At 39.7% G+C, this 24,629-nt stretch overlaps 2 protein-coding genes across 5 annotated transcripts in view; one reads left to right on the top strand and one right to left on the bottom strand.

Annotated features, from left to right (window-relative positions):
• pan2 (poly(A) specific ribonuclease subunit PAN2) overlaps positions 1-19,763 on the top strand; it is a 30,945-nt gene extending 11,182 nt beyond the window's left edge. Inside the window, exons 7-26 of one of the 2 annotated variants that reach the window (XM_061903609.1) lie at positions 203-548; positions 4,541-4,637; positions 4,749-4,868; positions 4,947-5,066; positions 5,159-5,287; positions 5,370-5,569; positions 12,060-12,208; positions 12,299-12,405; positions 12,485-12,583; positions 12,974-13,062; positions 13,143-13,287; positions 13,365-13,505; positions 13,584-13,643; positions 13,711-13,801; positions 15,135-15,292; positions 15,411-15,554; positions 17,607-17,786; positions 17,856-17,949; positions 19,193-19,396; positions 19,488-19,763. In XM_061903609.1, the coding sequence (XP_061759593.1) occupies positions 203-548; positions 4,541-4,637; positions 4,749-4,868; positions 4,947-5,066; positions 5,159-5,287; positions 5,370-5,569; positions 12,060-12,208; positions 12,299-12,405; positions 12,485-12,583; positions 12,974-13,062; positions 13,143-13,287; positions 13,365-13,505; positions 13,584-13,643; positions 13,711-13,801; positions 15,135-15,292; positions 15,411-15,554; positions 17,607-17,786; positions 17,856-17,949; positions 19,193-19,396; positions 19,488-19,522 (2,708 nt within the window). In that variant the 3' untranslated portion in view covers positions 19,523-19,763. Of the gene's footprint in view, positions 1-202; positions 549-4,540; positions 4,638-4,748; positions 4,869-4,946; positions 5,067-5,158; positions 5,288-5,369; positions 5,570-12,059; positions 12,209-12,298; positions 12,406-12,484; positions 12,584-12,973; positions 13,063-13,142; positions 13,288-13,364; positions 13,506-13,583; positions 13,644-13,710; positions 13,802-15,134; positions 15,293-15,410; positions 15,555-17,606; positions 17,787-17,855; positions 17,950-19,192; positions 19,397-19,484 lie in introns of both variants that reach the window. The other variant, XM_061903608.1, reaches the window with a different exon arrangement.
• Positions 19,764-21,998: 2,235 nt separating this feature from the next.
• Positions 21,999-24,629, bottom strand: part of spats2 (spermatogenesis associated serine rich 2) — a 29,402-nt gene continuing 26,771 nt past the window's right edge. For 2 of the 3 annotated variants that reach the window (XM_061903613.1, XM_061903610.1), the window contains one exon: positions 22,712-23,861. In XM_061903613.1, coding sequence (XP_061759597.1) covers positions 23,613-23,861 — 249 coding nt within the window. In that variant the 3' untranslated portion in view covers positions 22,712-23,612. Of the gene's footprint in view, positions 22,103-22,711; positions 23,862-24,629 lie in introns of those variants that run through there. The other variant, XM_061903614.1, reaches the window with a different exon arrangement.

Genomic DNA, 24,629 nt, shown 5'->3' with positions numbered 1-24,629 from the left:
GGGCGTTCTTTGGTTGTTATTAGTTTGTTCAGATGTTCTGTGGCCAGTATGCATGTGTTCTGTTATTACATCTTCCAAAATGACTGGTGGAGTTTTATTCGTCAAAAGGATAGAATAAATGGCACGGCACTGCACTGTTAAGACTTCATACCAGAAAATGTACAGTTTGAAATGAAATATCTGCCTTGTGTGTCCCTTTTAGGTCAGTGTCAATTTTGTGAGCCCACTGGGCTTGCCAACTTGGCGGACATTTTTCACGTGAACACCGTGGGCCAGTTGCTGATGAGTTTTGACGTATCGTCCAGTAAACAAGCTTTATCCTTTGGGGACTCTGGGGGATGTGTTCACTTGTGGTCGGACGCTCCAGAGGTTTCATACAATGACTACTCTCGAGAGACAGAGTTTGCTTTGCCGTGCCTTGTGGATTCGCTTCCTCAGCTGGACTGGAACCACGACCTGCTTCCACTTTCTCTCATTCCGATGCCACTAACCAGCACGGAGCCATTGCTGTCAGACTGGCCCGCTGTGCAGGCCACACCCAGCCCCAGGTAACACAACCTTTCAGTTCTCGCTGTACAGGCGTTTACTTTGAGTCATCTGCTCCCTGGAATATTTACCAACACACCAAAATCTGCATGAAAGCCACCCTTATCGGCAACTTCTATTTTGGCTTCTGTTAAAGATGAAGCTGGGGAAGTCAGAGTGGGTGGATACAGTCGCTAACGACACTCTATCCATAACGGAGGTGTATGATGTCACTACTGACTGCAAAGTAATGTCATGCATAACTCTTACTATGTGGAAGTTCAGTCAGAACGCTTATCTGAATATGTGGTTAGACAGCCATGAGTATTTTATTGAGTCATATCATTGAAAAATTTTCACCCCCCCAGCAATTGAATCATCCACAGTGAATAACCGTTGATTTAATCTGTGATTTAAAACCAACACCTACAAAAAATGTATGTTTATTGGGCGACTGTTTTTTCTCCATGAAATACGAATCACTAAGTAGAGTACGTTGAAAGTGTTGGTTTCATTACACACGTTTATTTTATCTTTAAAATTTTCAGGCAAAAAGTCTGGAGACTACGGTTTTTTAAAGATAGGGGAATTTGAAGTAGTCAATCAGGGGTACTGGAAAAAAATATTACCATCTGAATGGTGATTCTTCTGTATAATGATTCTAAAAGGATTCAAAATGTTGAAGAATTAATTTAAAAAAATAAATGTTTTATTTTGTCCATTTCCGCACTTACTCGCGTGTATACGCCAGCAGCCAATAGGAGATTTTCTATCCTGTTACCTATTATTGGAAATGTTTACGGTTATTATAATTCTTATACCAAAAATACAAACCCCGTTTCAATGTGAGTTGGGAAATTGTGTTAGCTGTAAATATAAACAGAATACAATGATTTGCAAATCATTTTCAACCCATATTCAGTTGAATATGCTACAAAGACAACATATTTGATGTTCAAACTCATAAACATTTTTTTTTGTGCAAATAATCATTAACTTTAGAATTTGATGCCAACAACACGTGACAAAGAAGTTGGGAAAGGTGGCAATAAATACTGATAAAGTTGAGGAAATGTCTCAAACACTTATTTGGAACATTCCACAAGTGTGCAGGCTAATTGGGAACAGGTGGGTGCCATGATTGGGTATAAAAACAGCTTCCCAAAAATGCTCAGTCTTTCACAAGAAAGGATGGGGCGAGGTACATCCCTTTGTCCACAACTGCGTGAGCAAATAGTAGGGGTGTAACGGTACACAAAAATTTCGGTTCGGTACGTGCCTCGGTTTAGAGGTCACGGTTCGGTTCATTTTCGGTACAGTAAGAAAACAACAAAATATAAATTTTTGGGTGATTTATTTACCAAATTTGTAAACAATGGCTTTATCTTTTTAACATTGGGAACACTATAATAATTCTGCCCACACTGATCAACATTAAACTGCCTCAACTTGTTGCTCTGATTAAATAAAATGACAAAACTTTTCTTCTACTTATAAAAAGTGCAACATTAAACAGTTTCAAGTCAACTCATAATGCTTAATTTATTACAGCGTTTGGGAAGCCTGTAGTTGATTTTTATTATGTAAATGTTATATTTTTATTAACATGTGATAGCAGGGACCCTGCCATTCAAACTAGCCTGCTATATTACTAATGATTAATGTAAAAAATAGTACAACCGCAATAGGAGAGACTATTCATCCCTGAACACCATGGAGTTCATGTAGGCTTAATGATGCAGTTACATTATTATATCACTAGAATACACACACACACACACACACACACACACACACACACACACACACACACACACCGCACAATGAGCTAACACACACGCCGCAAAATGGGCTAACGTTACGCTAAAAGTTCATTAGCCTTCACCTCCATCCAGGACTCGAACGTCATCGAGAACGTTGACTGGGAGGTGTTTTTTTTTACAATTTGGGGAGAGTTCGCTGTTCACCTCCTAAACACTTACAGTATGTGCTCGACGCTGAAGCGCTGACTACATGCGCTCTGAATATGCCCTGCTGATTGGTTGTTACCGCTCTGAATACGCACTGCTGATTGGCTGTTACCACTATATGTAACCATTCAGATGGTTGTGTGGGTGGCACAATGCTGTTGTGCTGTGTAGGAGACAGAGGCAGAGCAGCTTATTAAGAATTTAGTTTAGGCGGCTACTTCATATTTTCGTGTGGAAACTTATTCGGTACACCTTTGAACCTAACCAGAACCCCCGTACCGAAACTGTTCAATCCAAATACACGTACCTTTACACCCCTAGCAAATAGTCAAACAGTTTAAGAACAACGTTTCTCAAAGTGCAATTGCATGAAATTGAGGGATTTCAACATCTACGGTCCATAATATCAAAAGGTTCAGAGAATCTGGAGAAATCACACCACGAAAGCGGCATGGCCGGAAACCAACATTGAATGATCGTGACTTTCGATCCCTTAGACGGCACTCTAAAGGATATCACAACTTGGGCTCAGGTACACTTCAGAAAACCACTGTCACTAAATACAGTTTGTCGCTACATCTGTAAGTGCAAGTTAAAGCTCTACCATGCAAAGCAAAAGCCATTTATCAACAACATCCAGAAACGCCGCCAGCTTCTCTGAGCCCGAGATAATCTAAGATGAACTGATGCAAAGTGGAAAAGTGTCCTGTGGTCTGACGAGTCCACATTTCCAATTTTTTGGGGGAAATATTTGACATTGTGTCATCAAGACCAAAGGGGAAGCGAACCATCCAGACTATTATCGACGCAAAGTTCAAAAGCCAGCATCTGTGATGGTATGGGGGTGCATTATTGGCCAAGGCATGGGTAACTTACACATCTGTGAATGCACAATTAATGCTGAAAGGTACATACAGGTTTTGGAACAACATATGCTGCCATCTAAGCGCCAACTTTTTCATGGACGCCCCTGCTTATTTCAGCAAGACAAATGCCAAGCCACATTCAGCACGTGTTACAACAGTGTGGCTTTGTGAAAAAAGAGTGCGGGTACTTTCTTGGCCCGCCTGCAGTCCAGACCTGTCTCCCATCGAAAATGTGTGGTGCATTATGAAGCGTAAAATACGACAGCGGAGACCCCGGACTGTTGAACGACTGAAGCTCTACATAAAACAAGAATGGGAAAGAATTCCACTTTCAAAGCTTCAACAATTAGTTTCCTCTGTTTCCAAACTTTTATTGAGTGTTGTTAAAAAGAAAAGGTGATGTAACAGAGTGGTGAACATGCTCTTTCCCAACTACTTTGGCATGTGTTGCAGCCATGAAATTCTAAGTTAATTATTATTTGCCAAAAAAAATCTAGTTTTTGAGTTTGAACATCAAATATCTTGTCTTTGTAGTGCATTCAATTGAATATGGGTTGAAAAAGATTTGCAAATCATTGTATTCCGTTTATATTTACATCTAACACAATTTCCCAACTCATATGGAAACGGGGTTTGTATTATATTCATGTTGAATCGATTCTAAATCGAATTGTCACCCCAATAATCAAAATCCAATTGAATCCTGAGTTGTTGTAGGATTCACATCCCTATAGTTAAATCCTTGCTCTGTGTACTACTACTACCACAAATATGTACAGTAATATAAAATAATCAGTCACTTATTACAGTCTCTCTCAGCCTCAAACTGTTCTGGAACTCCGCTAACGGTGTTTCTGTCAAAGCCAGTATATAATTATACTTTTTAAAAATATTTATTCAGTCACATTAATATCAATATATTTTAATATTACAGCATATGCCTCGTTTATTATATTCAGTTTTATTGTAGTAATTTAAATACTTTTTTTTTTTGTGGGAAGGTGGGCATAGCTAAGTGAGGTAATTTTTGGATGATTGACCATTTAAAAAATATATTACAAGCTGAGGTTAAAGTTCAGATGGCTAGGTGCTCTATTTCAAAACTTTGTAATGATGTCAAGTATTGACTGTTTTAAGAAAATCGATGCTTAGGTTTTTAGTGTTTTGTATGACTTACAGACGAGCTCCCCCTGTGGATCCAGAAATTCTGCGCACAATGAAGACTGTTGGATTCATTGGTTACGCAGCAAACCCTCGTGCTCGTCCCCGTAACCAGGCACGTTTTAAATCATGCATATTTTTTTCTGCTGTGGACAGGTTCATATATTTGATAGTGTTTACTCGTCAATGCCAACTCATCTAAATCCATTTCAAAACCTTTGTTCAGGTGCCCTACAAAATAAAAGACGTGGAGCAAGACTACGACAGTTACAATCAGGTTCCGGAGTCGCCAATCGGGCGCGATGAGGAACCACACCTCTACATGGTGCCAAAAAAATACAGAAAGGTTAACCTTTTTTTATTTCATCAAATGGGAAATTGTTTGATGCTAACACATGATAGTGACATCTTTGTGGCCTTGTAGGTGACAATTAAATACTCCAAATTGGGACTAGAGGACTTTGATTTCAAACATTACAACAAAACCTTGTTTGCCGGCCTGGAGCCACACATTCCAAATGCGTACTGTAACTGCATGATCCAGGTGAGTTATTTCTTGTGTCTTACATACATAAACATATGAATGTTTTTTCCCTGTTGATGTAAATGTTTGCTGTTTTGTTTATGTGCTGGCAGGTTTTATATTTCTTGGAACCAGTTCGTTGTCTAGTGCAGAATCATTTGTGCCAGAAGGAGTTTTGTTTGGCTTGCGAGCTTGGCTTTCTCTTCCACATGCTGGATTTGTCCAGAGGAGATCCGTGTCAGGTAGATCCCTGTCCGTCAACCCTAAATTGCATCCACAATTGTTCGGTGTGACAGCAGCCGCTCCTCTCTCCTCTCTTCAAAGGCCAGCAATTTCTTGCGGGCGTTTCGTACCATCCCTGAAGCGTCCGCACTGGGACTGATCCTCGCAGACTCCGACGAGCAAACGGGGAAGGCCAGACTCGGCCGCCTTATTCAAAGCTGGAACCGCTTTATCCTCACCCAGCTGCACCAGGAGACTCAGGAGCAGGAGGGTCCACAGGCCTACAGGGGAGCCAGCAGCAGGTGATTGGCCATGAATTGATTTACGTGGACCCCGACTTAAACAAGTTAAAAAACTTATTAGGGTGTTACCATTTAGTGGTCAATTGTACGGAATACGTACTGTATTGTGCAATCTACTGATAAAAGTTTCAATCAATCAATCAATCAATCAAATTGGCACAGTGGCAGATGTGATAAATGCCAAAATAATGAATTTGTGCCATAACACTTCCATGGGCATGCTAACAAACAAACAAACTGTCATCTTCTTTGTAATAGGACAATTAATTTGGTTAAAAAAAAAAGCTTCCATTTAAATTCTGTGCTTTGGTTTATCGTTTAATGAGTATAATTAGGTTTAGGCGATATGGCCTAAAAATAAAATCTCAAATTTTTTTCACAAAACAATTAATTCAAGATTTTTTTACTATACTTTTTAAGGAAACAAATGAATACAAATTACATTTAATTCAGATCAAGTTATGCTGTTATTTGATAAAAAATTAGTCGTTTCAAATGACACTGCATTTTACTCTCAGCAAAATTCTAATCTGTATAGCGTTGTTCTTTTTAGACCAGTTGTAAATTGTACTTTTTATGCAATAATTTTCAATGAACTAAAGTAAGAGCTTCTTCTGGGAGACAATACTTCTGCTTGAATAAAATACTTCTGTTAACAAAAAATTAGCATTGCACATCGCATGCAAATAAATAATAATCCGCAACTTTGAGATAAATATAGTGCAAACGTAAAACTTCTGTCTTGAATAAAATAAGTCTCAAGTCAAAAAGAAGCACTGAACATTGCATGCAAATAAATAAACTAGAATAAATCAATAAATATGTCAATAATTATTTAATAGTAAAAATCAATCAGCTCAATAAAGTGCAAACTTAAAACTTCTGTCTTGAATAAAATAATTCTGTAAATAAAAATATAGTATTGTATGCAAATAAATAAACTTGAATACATCAATATGGAGATTAATATTACTTTGATAGTAATAAAATAAACCAGCTAAATAAAGTTCTAACTTAAAACTTCTGTCTTGAATAAAATAATTCCATCTTCTTCCGCTTATCCGAGGTCGGGTCGTGGGGGCAGCAGCCTAAGCAGGTAAGCCCAGACTTTCCTCTCCCCAGCCACTTTGTCTAGCTCTTCCCGGGGGATCCCAAGGCGTTCCCAGGCCAGCCGGGAGACATAGTCTTCCCAACGTGTCCTGGGTCTTCCCCGTGGCTTCTTACCGGTTGGTTGTGCCCTAAACACCTCCCTAGGGAGGCGTTTGGGGGGCATCCTGACCAGATGCCTGAACCACCTCATCTGGCTCCTCTCGATGTGGAGGAGCAGCGGCCTTAATTTGAGCTCCTCCCGGATTGCAGAGCCTCTCACCCTATCTCTAAGGGAGAGCCCCGCCACCCGGCGGAGGAAACTCATTTTGGCCGCTTGTACCCGTGATCTTATCCTTTCGGTCATTACCCAAAGCTCATGACCATAGGTGAGGATGGATCGACTGGTAAATTGAGAGCTATGCCTTCCGGCTCAGCTCCTTATTCACTACCACGGATCGGTACAACGTCCGCATAACTGAAGACTTATAGTATTGTATATTGTATGCAAATAAATAAACAAGTCAAACATTGAGATGACTAAACAGTTTTAGTGAGTGGATAAATGCAGGCTTTTCCATTAAGTATAACACTACTATGTTCAGAGGGACCAATAATCAATAAGACCGAGATTGATGATAAAAAAATAAAAAAATTTTGATCTGGAAGTATATGGACTAAATTAAATCAACAGAACCAACAAAAATTAAGGAGGAGTAGCAGTGTACATGATGAAGAACCTGAACTACAAAGTGGTAAAAAAACATGTAATTTGCTATTGATAATATCTTAGAATGTTTAACCATTGAAATATGTCATGTAAAAAGCAATGTATAGATTTCCAAAGTCAAGTATTGGAAACATTTGAGGATTGGATCAAGGCAAATTTTATTGACATCAGTCAAAGAGTAATTTTCTTATGTGGTGCCTTTAATATTGACCTATTGAACCCTAATAAGCAAAAGTCAATTAGTTTATGTTCTAATATCACAAAACCATGCAGAATCACAGGACACTGTGCAACGCTTATTGATAGTATTTTTACCAATGATTTTGATAATAATACAACAAGTGGTCTACAAACCCTCTTTCAATATGAGTTGGGATATTGTGTTAGATGTAAATATAAATGGAATACAAAGATTTGCAAATCATTTTCAACCCATATTCAGTTGAATATGCTACAAAGACAACATATTTGATGTTAAAACTGATAAAAAAAATTTTGTTTGCAAAAAATCATTAACTTTAGAATTTGTTGCCAGCAACACGTGACAAAGAAGTTGGGAAAGGTGGCAATAAATACTGATAAAGTTGAGGAATGCTCATCAAACACCTATTTTGAACATCCCACAGGTGTGCAGGCTAATTGGGAACAGATGGGGGCCATGATTGGGTATAAAAGCAGCTTACATGAAATGCTAAGTAATTCACAAACAAGGATGGGGCGAGGGTCACCAATTTGTAAGCAAATTGTCGAAAAGTTTTACAACAACATTTCTCAACAAGCTATTGCAAGGAATTTAGGGATTTTACCATCTGCGGTCCGTAAAATTATCAAAAGGTTCAGAGAATCTGGAGAAATCACCGCACATAAGCGATGATATTACGGACCTTTGATCCCTCAGGCGGTACTGCATCAAAAACCGACATCAGTGTGTGAAGGATATCACCACATGGGCTCAGGAAAACTTCAGAAAACCACTGTCAGTAACTACAGTTGGTCGTTACATCTGTAACTGCAAGTTAAAACTCTACTATGCAAAGCGAATGCCATTTATCAACAACACCAAGGAACGCCGCCGGCTTCGCTGGGCCCGAGCTCATCTAAGATGGACTGATGCAAAGTGGAAAAGTGTTCTGTGGTTTGACGAGTCCACATTTCAAATTATATTTGGAAACTGTGGACGTGGTGTCCTCTGGAACAAAGAAGAAAATAACAATCCGGATTGTTATAGGCGCAAAGTTCAAAAGCCAGCATCTGTGATGGTATGAGGGTGTATTAGTACCCAAGGCATGGGTAACTTACACATCTGTGAAGGCACCATTAATGCTGAATGGTCCATACTGGTTTTGGAGCAACATATGTTGTCATCCAAGCAATGTTATCATGGACGCCTTTGCTTATTTCAGCAAAACAATGCTGAAATAATGTTACAACAGCGTGGGTTCATAGTAAATGAGTGCGGGTACTTTCCTGGCCCGCCTGCAGTCCAGACATGTCTCCCATCGAAAATCTCTGGCGCATTATGAAGCGTAGGATACGACAACAAGACCCCGGACTGTTGAACAACTTAAGCTGTACATCAAGCAAGAATGGTAAAGAATTCCGCTTTTAAAAGCTTCAACAATTAGTTTCTTCAGTTCCCAAACGTTTATTGAGTGTTGTTAAAAGAAAATGTGATGTAACAGAGTGGTGAACATGCCCTTTCCCAACTACTTTGGCACGTGTTGCAGCCATGAAATTCTAAGTGAATTATTATTTGCAAAAAAAAAAAGTTTATGAGTTTGAACATCTAATATCTTGTCTTTGTAGTGCATTCAATTGAATATGGTTTGAAAAGAATTTTCAAATCATTGTATTCCGTTTGTATTTACATGTAACACAATTTCCCAACTCATATGCAAACGGGGTTTGTACTTATAACCTACATCAGTGATCATTTTCCAGTTTTCTATAATCTATGATGACAACTACAAAAACAGGAACATGGATGACACAAAGACATAACGAAGACTATGCACAGAGAAGAGTATGAATGCTTTATAAAATAAGCGAGAAAAGCAAAACTGGGCTAATGTGTACAGTGGAAATGATGGAAGCGTATGGTACATTTTTAAACACGTTCATGATGCTTTAAGACAAACATTTTCCTTGGAAAAAACTCAATAGGAAGCAGAAAAAACAAACAACCATAGATGACCAAATGATTGATAAATTCTTGCAATAAGAAGAATACATTATTCAGAAAATGTATAACACAAAAATCTACAGAGGCGGAAAATAAGTACAAAAGGTATAAAAACAAACATACTACAAACACGTAGAAAGATAATATTACAGTCAATTATCAGACATAAACAGAAATAATATGAAAGCAACATGGGGCATCCTTGATAGCATTATTAAAAATGGCACTAAGCGGTATTACCCTCAATACTTCTCATAAGGAAATGTAAACAATGACAATATGAAGGAAGTAGTCAAAAGCTTACATAATTAATCTGTATATATTTGACCAAAACTGGACGAAAGGATTCTAGACCCAGTTTCAACTGAGATCCCAACTCAATGTTCCTCACCTGCGTGACACAAGAAGAAATGGTTGAAATCATGAATAATTGCAAATCCAAGACCTTAATCGATTGTAATGGAATTGATATGGAAACCATAAAATAGGTTATTGAAGAGATCTTAGGGCCATTATTGTGTATCGGTAATCTATCATTCCCAAACAAAATGAAAATAGCTAAAGTTGTACAGATTAAATGACTGGAGACAACCGCCAATTTACAAATTACAGACTTTGATTGATTGATTGAAACTTTTATTAATAGATTGCACAGTTCAGTACATATTCCGTACAATTGACCACTAAATGGTAACACCCGAATACGTTTTTCAACTTGTTTAAGTCGGGGTCCACGTTAATCAATTCATGGTAAAGACATGTTTCTTTACCTCCTCATTTTTCTAAAATGATTGAAAAATTGTTTAATAACAGAATGGACAAATTCATAAACATACAGTATATAGAATACTCGCAGAGAACCAATATGGATACAGAGCTAATATTTCAACATCGATGGCTGTAATCCAAATAACGTAAGAAATTACCAATACAGTAGATGGTAAACAGTGTGCAGCGGCAGTGTTTAAGGCGCTAACTGAAGCATTTGACACAATTAATCATGATATATTTTAATAAAAAAAATAGGACAGTACAGCCTCAGAGGGGTGGTCATGAACTGGGTTAGAAGCTAACCAACAGAAAGCAATACGTGAAGCTTGGTGAATACACGTCTACCACGCTAAATATATCCTGTGACGTACCACAGAGTATAAGTACTGGGACCATACTTTTGCACAATTTTATATAAATGACATTTGTAGCTACAAAAGACTTAAAGTTAATATTATTTGCAAACAATACAGCAGTGTCTAGTACAGAAGACCACACACAACAAATAATAACAGAATAAATTAAAAAGATGGTTTGACATAAACAGACTATCCTTAACTTCATTAAAACTAAAATAATACTATTCGGTAACAGTAGAAGAGAAAGTCAAACACAAATATAAATAGACGGATTACACATTGAAATAGTGAATAAAAAAACATTTTGGGGTGTAATTATTGATGCTAAAATGAACTACAAATCTCATATAAAAATATACAACATAAGGTGGCAAGAAATACATCAATAATGAATAAAGCAAAATATGTATTGGACAAAAAAAAAATCACTGTATATTCTCCAATGCTCGCTAGTGTTACCATATCTGAGTTATTGCGCAGAAGTATGGGGAAATAATTAAAAAAGTACGCTTCAGTCAGTATCCATAATTTTGGATATAGAGAACACGTAAACCCTTTATTTATTGATTTAAAAATATTGAAATTCAACAATACAGTGAATTTGCAAACAGCCAAAATTATGCACAAAGCAAACAATAACCTGCTACCACAATGTACACACATTATTTTTAACAAAAGAGGAGAAATACTACCTCAGAGAAAAATGTAACTTAAAACGTTTCTATATACGTACAACACTTAAAACCTTCAGTATATTCATCCATCCATCCATCCATCTATTTTCTACCGCTTGTCCCTTTTGGTGTTGCGGGGGGTGCTGGAGCCTATCTCAGCTGCATTCGGACAGAAGGCGGGGTACACCCTGGACAAGTCGCCACCTCATCGCAACCTTCAGTATATCAGTATTTGGAATTAATTTATGGAATGGATTAAGTAAATAAATCAAACCATGTACTAATATGATCCAGTTTAAGAAACTGTTCTAACTCAAAATATGTTTACAAAGTACATAGAATAAGAATCATGATAAATATTTAGAATTTATGGATACTCCTATTCATGTCACTATGGGAAATACAATTTACTTCACTATTTATTATTCATTTACTTATTTTTTTATTATTTATGGAAGATATTGTGAACAAATTGAAAACAGGAAGTGAACAAATGTGTTAACAATTGCTATGAAATGGAAAAGGGGTAGGGCCATAAGCCACACCTTAGTTAGTCAAAATAATGTATTTTCAACAGGGATGTCCGATAATGAATCATGAATCATGTTTAGGTTTTTGCAGTGCATGCAAACCATTGCTTATAATCTTTTGCAGGGAAACAAAACATATCATCGTTTATATGTTTTAGCTCTCTGGGCTGCTCCGGTGAGTCTGCTATCGGGAAACTGTTTGGATGCGAGGTGGAGAACAGCAGCTTGTGTCGCTGTGGCAAGGAGACCATACGCTCCTCCCTCACTTTACTCTTCACCATGCACTACCCTGAGCAAAACCCTCAAGGCGAGTCCACAGTCTCACCACCTTGAGCATCCAAAAACCCTACAGACACAATCAAAGTGTTTATTGACAAAGCATAATTTGATTCATCAGAAAAAGTTATAAAGGAGTACGACTTTGCTGAGATCTTGAAGAAGAGCATCTGTCTGGAGCAAAGCACGCAGGCGTGGTGTGAAAACTGTGAGAAGTATCAGCCCACAGTGAGTTCCAGCAAGCATTCACTTCCCCGCTGATGAACCCATTTAAAGGGCTCACTCTTGTCCTTGTGCGTCTTTTTAGGTGCAGACACGCAACATTCGATGTCTCCCCGATGTTTTGGTCATAAACTGCGAAGTGAACAGTATTAAGGAGGCAGAATTCTGGAAGGTTCAGGCAGAGGTGACAAGAATAATTTTTTTGCATTGTGAAATGTGTTCGTATGAAGTTTGTTATTCAAGCCATCTAAATTACCAGCTACTCAAAACGCATTTCCGTGGCGCTAAATGTAACGTGAAATGGGAATGTCCTTCTCTCCACAGGGCGGTATAGCTTGGTTGGTAGAGCGGCCGTGCCAGCAACTTAAGGGTTGCAGGTTCGATCCCCGCTTCCGCCATCCTGGTCACTGCCGTTGTGTCCTTGGGCAAGACATTTTACCCACCTGCTCCCAGTGTCACCCACACTGGTTTAAATGTAACTTAGATATTGGGTTTCACTATGTAAAGCGCTTTGAGTCACTAGAAAAAAAGCGCTATATAAATATAATTCACTTCACTTCACTTCACTTCACAGTACGCTTTCACCAAAGCCACACAGAAAGAGAAATCTGAGCCGGCAAAACCTAAGGAGCCTCCACCCATGCCCACTGAGTGGTGCTTGGAGTAAGACGCTCCTACTCTCAGTATCATTGGCTTCATGGATGGTTGAACCTTTAACCTGACTAGTGCTCTACCTTGTGCAGCGGCGAGGAGATGTGCAACATGGAGGGCTTCACCTTCAACACTCGCTTGGAAGACCTCAGGCACATCTGGATCTCTCTCACAATAAAGATGTCCATCAGCAAAAATCAGGGATTGGAGATTATCAGCTGGCCTGAAGGAGAGGAAGTAAAGGGGGATACTTTCCTGATAAAATAAGAATATTCTTTATTTGGGGTTCTCACTGTGTTGTTACTTTGACTAAGATGAGTGCTGCTGAGGAGGAGATGGAGGGAGCCGCCCTCTACGACCTGGTGGTCACCGTGCCGCACATCCTTGATGCTCGCGCAGGTGGAAACCTGGTGGCGCACATCAAAGTGGGAGAAACGTATCACCAGAGAAAAGAGGTCAGTGAAGCCCAGGGAAGACGGAAAATCCATTTTCCCTTCTGTGTTGGAGTAACCACTTCAAAATTTTTGTTTTAGGGAGTCACACACCAGCAGTGGTATCTTTTCAACGATTTCCTCATCGAGCCCATCGACAAGGTAAAGCATTCCCTTGTTAGTTTCTTACTTTAGAGATTTATCATAATGTACAGGTGTTTCATCACAGACTGAAGCTGCACAGTTTGACATGAGCTGGAAAGTGCCCGCTATTCTGTACTACGCCAAGAGGAACTGCCACTCCAAATACGACTTTCGCAGTAAGTTTCACTTCATGGGCCATTCCACTGAATTAGTGCCAAAAATTTGAAAAAAAAGAAGTTAAGCCCCTAATATTCTCTTTTGCATCCTTTTCAACTGATGTATTCTTCGAGACGCTTCAGGGAATGCTGAAAGAGCACGTGGAAACTGGCTATTGTGTCTTTGAAAGAGGAGATGGAAGATCAGGGAAGTCCCAAAATGACGATTCTTTTTAATTTATTTTCTGCACAGAATGTTAATTACATCAGTTATGAAGTAACTATGGACCAGCACGTCAAAAACATGCAATTAACTATTAAGTGGTCAATATATAACAATTTTATATGACATGAATTAAACTATCTATACGGGGAAATCGGCTCCAGTTCTGTTGGTGACGTCACAGTAAGAGGGGGCGTTTTATCGAGTCTGGCAATGGAAAGGGAGCATTCCAAGTACATTTAGGTATCTACCGATGAGTTGGCGACTTGTCCAGGGTGTACCCCGCCTTCCGCCAGATTGTAGCTGAGATAGGTTCCACCGCCCCCTGTAACCCCAAAGGGAATAAGCAGTAGAAATGGATGAATAGATGGACTCAAAATCGAGTTGATATTGTGGGAAATAACTGCCATATTCATTTTCAGGAAAAAAATTACATTAGGAGGACTTGTTAGGGACATTTTTGTCATCTGTAAGCACATCACAGTGATTCAAATATTTTGAAAATAAAGAAATAATAATAACTAAGGTAATAGGACCATGCTGAGATTTGAACCCCCTAGTCATAGTTGAAATATCGAATATACAGAAAAATAAATGAATTAATTCACTTTCGGCTTTCCATGGCCTGTAGTAGAACTGAATAATGCAAGTTCCTGTGGACCATGTGATTTGTGTAATATTCCACGTTTTTCAGAGGGTGCAATAATAAGTTAGGGTAACAGGAATGAATGTAAAGCCAGGTGTGAATTTTAACGACATTGTTTTGTTAAAAAAAAAAAAAAAAAAAAAAAAAAAAGAAAATTAATTCAAGGTATAGTTGGCATAAGTAGTAACACAGTTGCATAAAAGATTTCACATTTCTGGTAGATTTCAAATGATGATTTCATGGTAAAGTCAAATTTTAGTTAACTTGAACAGACAATTATTTAATTGTTTTGATTGATTTTGCAATAAATAAATTATGTGCAGAAAACTCAGCTCAATTTAAAAACATTTTACAGTTATGTTTATCCTGCATATTGTATATGCATTTCATTTCCAGGAGATGCAAATGTCACCAATTCAGTGAAATGTCCCTGATGTATAAAACATGCAGTGTTCATTGAGGGTCTGACTCTGCTGTATCTTCAGTTAAGAACCCCATTGATGCAAGTGTACTGTTGACGGAGGCCTCACTGGCTCGGAAACAGAGAAAGAGTCACGCCACTTTTATCCCCCTTATGGTTAGCGAGATGCCGCAGGCTGGCGACTTGGTGGGTCTGGATGCGGAATTTGTGACTCTCAACCAGGTCAGTGTGTGTGTGTATGCGTGCGCGTGCGTATGTGCCCTCATCACAAGTGAAACCGCAGAAGAAAATAATTCCGAAATTTTGAAAAGCTTGATTTTGACCATGCGTGAGCTCACAGGAAGAGGCGGAGCTGCGCAGCGACGGCACCAAGTCCACCATCAAACCCAGTCAAATGTCAGTCGCCAGGATCACCTGTGTGCGGGGTCAGGGGCCCAATGAGGGGGTGCCTTTCATTGACGACTACATATCCACTCAGGAGCAGGTGATGTTGACACACCGAACACTCCAACTAAGGATGTTTGGATGAGGGTTCCATGCTGCCGATACTTATAACGATACATGCATTAACTGTACATTTTCAATATATTTATTATGAGTACTATTGTTTAACAATATCAACACAATATTTTAACTACCGTATTTTTCCGACTATAAGTCGACCTTTTTTTCTTAGTTTGGCCGTGGGTGCGACGTATACTCCGGAGCGACTTATGTGTGAAATTATTAACACATTACCGTAAAATATCAAATAATATTATTGTCCAGGGTGTACCCTGCCTTCCGCCCGATTGTAGCTGAGATAGGCGCCAGCGCCCCCCGCGACCCCGAAAGGGAATAAGCGGTAGAAATGGATGGATTATTTATCTCAATCGCGCGAGCGACAAAGAAAATGTCCACAATCGTCACACGCACGTCAGCAATCGTCACTCACACGCCAACCAATAGGAATTCGGCGGGGACGGGTCATGGCAAAAGTGCATTGTGGGTCGTGATATGCTAACTGCTATATGCTATACGCTACTGCCGGAGCTATTAAAATGGATCACATCAACATTGGCGGTAACTTATAAAAACTGAGAAGGGCTGAACTAAAATGGCACCGAAAACTAAATCATACACTGTAGATTACAAGCTGGACGTAGTGAAGTATGCTGCAGAGAACAACAATCGAGCAGCAGAAAGAAAGGACGCTAGCGGGGCGCATACCAGAGGCGACACCGAGGAAGAAGATTTCATCGGATTTAGCGATCGGGAATGACAGATTGTTTGGTAAACGTATAGCATATTCTATATGTTATAGTTATTTGAATGACTCTTACCATGATGTGGTGCATTAACATACCAGTCAGGTTCTCAGTTGCTTATTTATGCGTCATATAACGTACACTTATTCAGCCTGTTGTTCACTATTCTTTATTCATTTTAAATTGCCTTTCAAATGTCTATTCTTCGTGTTGGGTTTTATCGAATACATTTCCCCAAAAATGCGACTTATACTCCAGTGCGACGTATATATGTTTTTTTTCCTTCTTTATTGTGCATTTTCGGCCGGTGCGACGTATACTCCGGAGCGACTTATAGTCAGAAAAATACGGTAGTTTATTCTATACAACTGGTTGATAAAAACAAAGTCAATCAAATTTCAAGTTTATTTAGGATAGCTTCTTAAGATACAGCATCTCGTTTGCACAATTGCAAAAACTATTCTTTACAACTTATTTAAATTATTTTGGTTTTTGACCTCAAAGTCCTCTTGTGTCCAAGGAATATTCCCTGAATTTGTAAATATAAAAATAAAAATCTAGACTTCTCGAAGCGCTTATTTATTGTGTTGTTACTGCTATCTTAGCGGTTAGCATGCTTGCACCTGCCTGCTCTTACGTTGATCGAAACACGTTTTGCCTTGTCCTTAATAATGACCCTTAAGATACTTCAAAATGTAGTTCATTTGCCGCTATGGAGGCGATTATATTAACTTAGAGGAGCAGCACTGCACTTTTTATGAAAATACACAATTAGCTGCTAGCTGCCTCTCTGTTAGTCGAGTGACCAAAAACAATTAAAATATGATCGGCATCAAAAGACATTAATCGGCAACTTTTTCACAAAAAAGGTCTGATACTGATCAGTGGCTGATTGATCGGCACATCCATAACTGCAACTCTTTTTCATTTGTTATAGAAGCTGGTAAAAATAGCACAACATAAAAATTACCAAAGTATTTAAACCATTTTCAATATTTATGTTGGGAATATTTGAGTTTAATTAGTATTACGTCACAAAAGCTGTTAAAGCATGTTTGTACCTTATGCACGTTTTTAAATGTGCAGCCTTTATTTCCATGAGAAACATTGTGAACGCTACTAGGTAAACCAGGCCAGATGTGCACAAGACATGTTTAAAAAATAAAAAAGTGTATGAACATATTCTTGTTCACATATTAGTACTGTTTAACAAATGAACTTCAAACTATCGCATGTTTTCTCCTCAACTGTTGGTAGTGTCTAACGCAGATGAATGCTTCCTCCTGCAGGTGGTGGACTACTTGACTCAGTATTCCGGAATCAAACCAGGCGACCTGGATGCGAAGATCTCCTCGAAGCATTTGACCACTTTGAAGTCCACCTACTTGAAGCTGCGCTTCCTCATCGACACAGGAGTTCGATTTGTTGGTCATGGCCTCCAGAAGGACTTCCGGGTTATCAATTTACTGGTATGCTAACTGTGCAGGTGGGTATTATTTGAAGCGTTTGATGGTGATTGATTGTTGTCTTTTTCCCAGGTGCTGAAAGACCAAGTCATTGACACAGTCTACCTGTTCCATTTGCCTCGGAAGAGGATGATTTCACTCCGGTTTCTTGCCTGGTACTTTCTTGGTAAGTCATCTTAAAAGTAAAAGGCATTTGAAAATTCTGCAATCAGCGTTTCACTTCAAAATATCACTTTTGTGTTTTTTAAATGAAATGTAAAACATTTTTAAAAATAAATCTCACTGTCGTATTCGCTGTTCCTCTTGCCTAAACGCTGCACTGAGTTGCAAGACGGAGAGACGATCAGGAGCACCGAAACAAACTTGCTAGTTAGCTAATTATAGAGCGAGCTTACTTATTGTCTCCTCATGTCGCTCTCCAAGCCAGAACCTTGACGGCTGTCCACTTTGCTGCTAAATCGTATTTGAATGATTACGATCCGAACATTTAGTTCCGAGTCAGTTATAGTTCTAGAGCAGTGTTTTTCAACCTTTTTTGAGCCAAGGCACATTTTTTTCATTGAAAAAAATCCCAAAGCACACCACTAACAGTAAACATAAAAAAATTCAACTCTGCAGCCGATATTGACAATAAAAAGTCATTTTCGCAATTGTTGGATATAAATTCAAAAAATAACCAACCATGCTCTGTCACAACCTGTCACATCACGCCGTGACTTATTTTGAGTTTTTTGGTGTTTTTTTGTGTGTGGTGTTTTACATAGGGGTATTGTGTGTGGAATTTTCAGGACAAAATTAATTTATTCCATTGTGGAAAAAGTATAGGTTGATTGACAACACTAAATTGGCCGTAGTGTGAGTGTTGTCTGTCTATCGGTGTTGGCCCTGCGATGGTGCGGCGACTTGTCCAGGGTGTACCCCGCCTTCCGCCCGAATGCAGCTGACATAGGCTCCAGCAACCCCCGCGGCCCCAAAAGGGGCAAGCGTTAGAAAATGGATGGAAAAAGTAAAACCTGGTAACTGCAACGCTCGGAGCTGTGAAGTCATTCTCAGCTCCGACTTTCAATTTCCGAGATTATGGAACCTGCCATCGCTGTCAAAAAATGTATTTACATTACATATGTATTTTCTATGAAATGGTCGGATAGTTTAATGATATTGGTCCAGATGAAGTCATATACGTTGGACATCTGTTAGTCCCAGGATGTCCAAACACGGCTGACACACAAACGGTCGCCTTCCACTGAGCTCGCACTTTTCTTCTCTTCCACTCAAGCAGACAAGACAGCAATTACAGATTGATGTTATACTCCTTTTATCCTCTTCTCACTGGATGTATTTCAATCATATGTTGAAAGTGCTAAATGTTCACTGTTTTTTTCTTTGAAATGTCCCCCCCCTGCTTTTAGACCTCAGCATTCAAGGGGAAACCCACGACAGCATAGAGGATGCCCGTACCGCCCTGCAGCTGTACAGGAAGTATCTAGAGCTCGGTCAAGGAGGCGGTGCCGACGAAGTCAGGAAGGTCCTGAAGGGCCTCTATGAAAAAGGCCGGCAGATGGACTGGAAAGTCCCAGACACAGATGCAGGAGACGGTCAAGGTAGTCCAAAAAGTACGAAATGTGTAAAGAACGTCGAATGTCACATCCCCTCAGGTGGGAGTGGAATGTGAGTGGACTGATCCCAATCTTCTTCCTCAAGCAGGTGCTGCTGTGTTTCCATCTGTGATGGGCCTCTGACTCACTCAGTGAGGAGGTCAATGATGCCGCCATCTTACTTTTTTGCATCGTCTCGGAAAGTCCGCTTCATCGGCATTACATAATATTGCTTTTCACTCAACACTTTTAGCATTTATACTTTTCATTGAGGAAGTGATTGTGGAAACAGGAAGTCAAGTTGTATTTTAGGATGTGTCAATCTTTTGTGCTGGCAAAAGTCTTTGGTGCACGTAAATAAATAAATGTAACGTGCGCACCAGAAGGAATTTGGTTTGATGTGTGTAAAGAGAAAGGAAGACGACATCAGAGCCACAACAAATCCCTGCCTTATATTAAGTGACCATTGTGATTCTTATTTCAAAAGCACCTCTGGTGATATTTTGAAGGCAGTTTCTCTGTAGGTCTTATGCTGAAAAAAATCAGATTTAATAAGTAAGTAATTAAAAAAAAACTACTTTGGAAAAAACAACTTTGAAATCAGGGCAGCACGGCAAAGAGGGGGTTTGTGCGTCTGCCTCACAATATGAAGATCCTAAGTAGTCCTGGGTTCAATCCCAGGCTCGGGATCTTTCTGTGGAGTTTGCATGTTCTCCCCGTGAATGCGTGGGTTCCCTCCAGGTACTACTGCTTCCTCCCGCCTCCAAAGACATGCACCTGGGGATAGGTGATTGGCAACACTAAAATTGGCCCTAGTGTGTAAATGTGAGTGTGAATGTTGTCTATCTGTGTTGGCCCTGCGATAAGGAGGGGACTTGTCCAGGGTGTACCCCACCTTCCGCCCGATTGTAGCTGAGATAGGCACCAGCGCCCCCCGTGACCCCAAAGGGAATAAGCGGTAGAAAAGGGAACTTTGGAATCAGAAGCTTTGTAGTAAAGCATTAGTGCCCTCTACTGGCTACATCTATACCTTAAACAAGTTAAATATATACAATGTCAGTGGTTCCTAAACTTTGTTCATTATGTACCATTTCAAAAAACAACTGGTTCTCCAAGTACCAGTATAATAGCCAACATTAAAATACAGCAGCATAGTAGGCTTAAGTATTCATGAAAATAAAGCCAGATTTTTTTTGTTTTTTTCAAAAAGTATATTTAATGTTTGGTTACTGCAACATTACATGTAGTTTCATCACTAACACAGTTTCTGAATATAGAAAAGTAAAACACTTATCACTTGATTCTTAGGTGTACCATTAGGCATACCACTACCAGTTTTCAAAATCACTGCATTATGTAATAACTTGGGTTTTTAGTGCTTAATAGTATTTTTATTTTTATTCAAGAATTTGAATTCATGTATTAGGCCAAAACTTAAGGTTTTTTTTTTTTTTAGTTTGTAACATTTAATGGCTCGAAATGACTCATAGTGGTGAAGACTGTAAGACATTATGTTAAGAACTATTTATTGAAAATACAGGATATGTTCTACTTTTCCTGTTTGACATATTTACATGTTCCATGTCCAAAATTGTTGATAATCCTAAAATATTCAAGCATATCAGAATCAGAAATACTTTAATAATCGGCCAAAAGGGAAATTTAAATTTTCAGCACAATCCCATTCAAGAGCAGACAAACAGAGGGAGACAGAACAGGATCGCTGACAGGTCTGCTAACTTCTCCGGTGCCCCTGACAAAAAAGGTGAGAAACAGGTAAATGCTGGGGAGGAGGGTTGAGAAAAAAAATACATTCAATCTAAGCCTGGGCCCCTGGAAAGGGGTTCCAGACTGAAGCCAAGGGGGAACAAAAAAAACTCAGCCATAGCACACATAAACATGTGTTTAAGAGGGAAACACAGAAGAACACTTTGAGCTCATGCAACCAGTCACTTCTGCACAGCCACAAAAGTAAAACAAAAAAAAAAACACAAAACTGTGGTGGCCTCTGCGGTGTTCCATGCCTCCGTCTGCTGGGGTGGAGAGAGCATGGCCAGAGACAGGAGCAGACCCAACAAAGCAACCAAGAGTGTCGACTCCACTCTCACCAACTCTCAGGCAGTGTCCAGTCTGCATGGATGAACGAGGATACGTCAGAGGATCCCGAGGTGTCCGATACTTGCCCTTTCAGCCAAGACACCGTGAAGCTTTTCCGTCCCGGCGCAGCCCTGTCTCTTCATCCACATCTCCTCCAGTCTCTCTATGATTTGTAAGATCTAAATCTATAGTTTTAGAACACTCTTGACGAGATCCCTTGAATGAAAAGTTAAGTTTTCTTCAAATTGTCCCGTAAAATCATGGATACAAAATTATATTTTTAACTGCTTCTTCATGACTTCAGCTGTTTAAAAAATAAAACTTAAGATGTCAAATTTTAAATATTATCGATTGCATTCTTTTATGTAAGTTTTTGCCACAGAGCCCTTCTCCGTGTGCTACAAGAGGTGAAAGTTATGGCCAGACAACACTCCATTTTTATTCCCTTACCCAAAGTCTTAGAAATCACATCTAGAGAGCAAGTTGATCAGTTAATTGATAGAAAGGATTAAAACTCAGTGAATATTGCAAACCTTTTATTGGTTACAAATCAAAAGTGTGCCATTCATTGAGTGGGGCTAAAGAGCGTTGAGGGTGTTTGGGGATGATCGACATCTTTGGTCCCTTCTGTGAAGGTTGTTTGATGAATGAGTGAGCGGGAGACAGAAGAAAAGGCACTTAAGGTTTCTCTGAAGTGACAACGACACAACTTGATCATACAAATAATAGTTACACAAATGTATTTACAGGGAGGAGATTACATTGCTCATACAGGATGTTGACGAAAGGGAAAGGCAACAAGGGGGATGAAAAGAAAAATATTCCTACCATTTGGAATGTCAAACAAAAAGATGTCCTATTTTTGAAGCAATGGACTAAAAACTGCTTTCATCAACTCTCACCCTGTGGCCCAACAACAACAAAAAAAATACTTCCCCCCCCCCCCCCCCCCCCCACCACCACCTTTCTCCAGCAATGTCAGTCAGAAATAATAGTTTGGCATCTTGGCTAAATATAAGTGATAGATAAGTGTTTTGTTTACCATAATAAAAGATTAACTGAAGACTTGTAAAAGACGGGAACAATTCTCTAGCACCTTTAAAGCTTGCTTCAAACAATATTCCTTTTGTTGCGCGAGAACCAAATACATGCAGCAAGAAATATGGTCAACTGTGATTTCTTGGACTTTTCCCAAAATGCTCAAACTATTAAAAAAACAAAAACAAAGACAGGTGATGTCTCTACAAACAAAATGGTGCTCTTGTCCACAACAGTCACCAACAACAGAATTACAATTTTCATTTCAAAACTGAAAATAAGCAAAATGTCTCTTGGATACGGATAAAGAAAATCAAAGGGGGTGGGGAGGTTCAATTCACCCCTCCTTCCCGCTCACTTCTTTGCTTGATTCCCACAATGAAGTATCAGACTCCTGCTTGCAACATCAGCAACACCAAGGAAGTGCGTAGCTGCCAATTATTTCTCTAATGTCCGCAAAAAAGCAAGGTCCTATTCTTACATGGACATGACCTCTCCTAACCATTCCTTTAGAGACTTTTCTACAAAAAGGCAAACGTGTCGTCGATGTTACAGCAAACGCGGGAGAAGATGTTTGTTGAAGTGATGGTCAGAAGCCAAACAGCACGTGGACACTTGGTGTTGTGAAACTTCAGTTTTTCACATTATTCCACTAAAAAGAACAAAAAAAAAACAGCCCTCATCTATAAAACTTTTGCGTGTGTTTTATTTACCACAGGTTTGCCCTTTTGTCTGGCGAATTAGCATAGCTTAGCATTAGGACTAGTCTTTGTGAACGTGCCACAGCTTTTTACTCAGTCACAAACTTTACAGTAGAGGAGAACCAACAAGCAGCATTCACTTAGGTTTCCTCGCACAGTTTCTCCTCTTAGTGCTTTCTAACGAGGGCAGCGCTACCAAGAGTTCCGTGCGGGGAAGAGGAGGATCATCTAATCAAGATGCTGTTCAAGTCTAAAGGATGAACATGAAAATATGTAAACTTGGATTCTATTCTTCATCGAGACGAGCGTGGGAGCTGGGCGGGAAAGTGGGCGGCGGCCCTGGTAGTGCAGGGTTATTAGTAAAGGGGCTGGGAGAGAGCGGCGCAATTTTACCGATGTCAAGGGCAGGGCATCCGTGGGAGCCTTTGAGGCAAGCCGTTGTGGGACGCTCGGTTTTGGTTGGACGAGGAGGTGGAAGGGCCCCTATTGGAGTGCTGCGGGTTGGAACCGGAGGGGCCGTCGTTGCCTTGGTAGCGGTGGCTGGTGCGCCCGGCGCTTCGATCGTGGTTAGTGCCGCCGTTGTAGCGCTGCTGGGCCCCTGATTGATAGCCTTGGCCATGGAACGTACGTCTGTTGCCCTGGAAAATCTGCAGAGAAAGTCACAATTAGCCAGAAAAAAAGCACACAAAGTTTTGAGTTTGAGTTTATTTGGAACATGCATGCATACAATACATCATGCATGCATGCATGCAACATGATACGTCACATATGCATGCAACATGATACATCGCACGCGCATGCATGCAACGTGATACATCGCACGCGCATGCATGCAACGTGATACATCGCACGCGCATGCATGCAACGTGATACATCGCACGCGCATGCATGCAACGTGATACATCGCACGCGCATGCATGCAACGTGATACATCGCACGCGCATGCATCACGATGCATCACGATGCATCGCACGTGCATGCATCACGATGCATCGCACGTGCATGCATGCAACACGATGCATCGCACGTGCATGCATGCATGAATGCACCATGATACATCAAAAATGCATGCATGCATCACACATGAAAGCATGCAAAATGATACATCACATGTGCATGCATGCAACATGATACACCACACGTGCATGCACTTGTGAGGAAATGTCATTAATTTGCAAAGAATTAGTGCTTTAGGAGCTGCTCTGTGGAGGCACGTTATAGTGAGGACACGTTTGTTGGCTTGTTGCTGTCAAATGTGCATGATACAGCAGAAAAGTGTCATTACCATGCATTATCAAAATATAGTGATAGACTTAAAATTAGAGGTCGGCCGATTATCGATGCCTATATTTTGCGTTTTGACGTATTTATGTATGGACCTCTTTTCGTTTTTTTTTGTGTGTTTCTTCACAACT

Source organism: Nerophis ophidion, linkage group LG06 (genome assembly GCF_033978795.1).
Source record: "Nerophis ophidion isolate RoL-2023_Sa linkage group LG06, RoL_Noph_v1.0, whole genome shotgun sequence".
In the NCBI taxonomy this organism is placed as follows: domain Eukaryota; kingdom Metazoa; phylum Chordata; class Actinopteri; order Syngnathiformes; family Syngnathidae; genus Nerophis; species Nerophis ophidion.
This window is presented reverse-complemented; position numbering and strand designations above follow the sequence as displayed.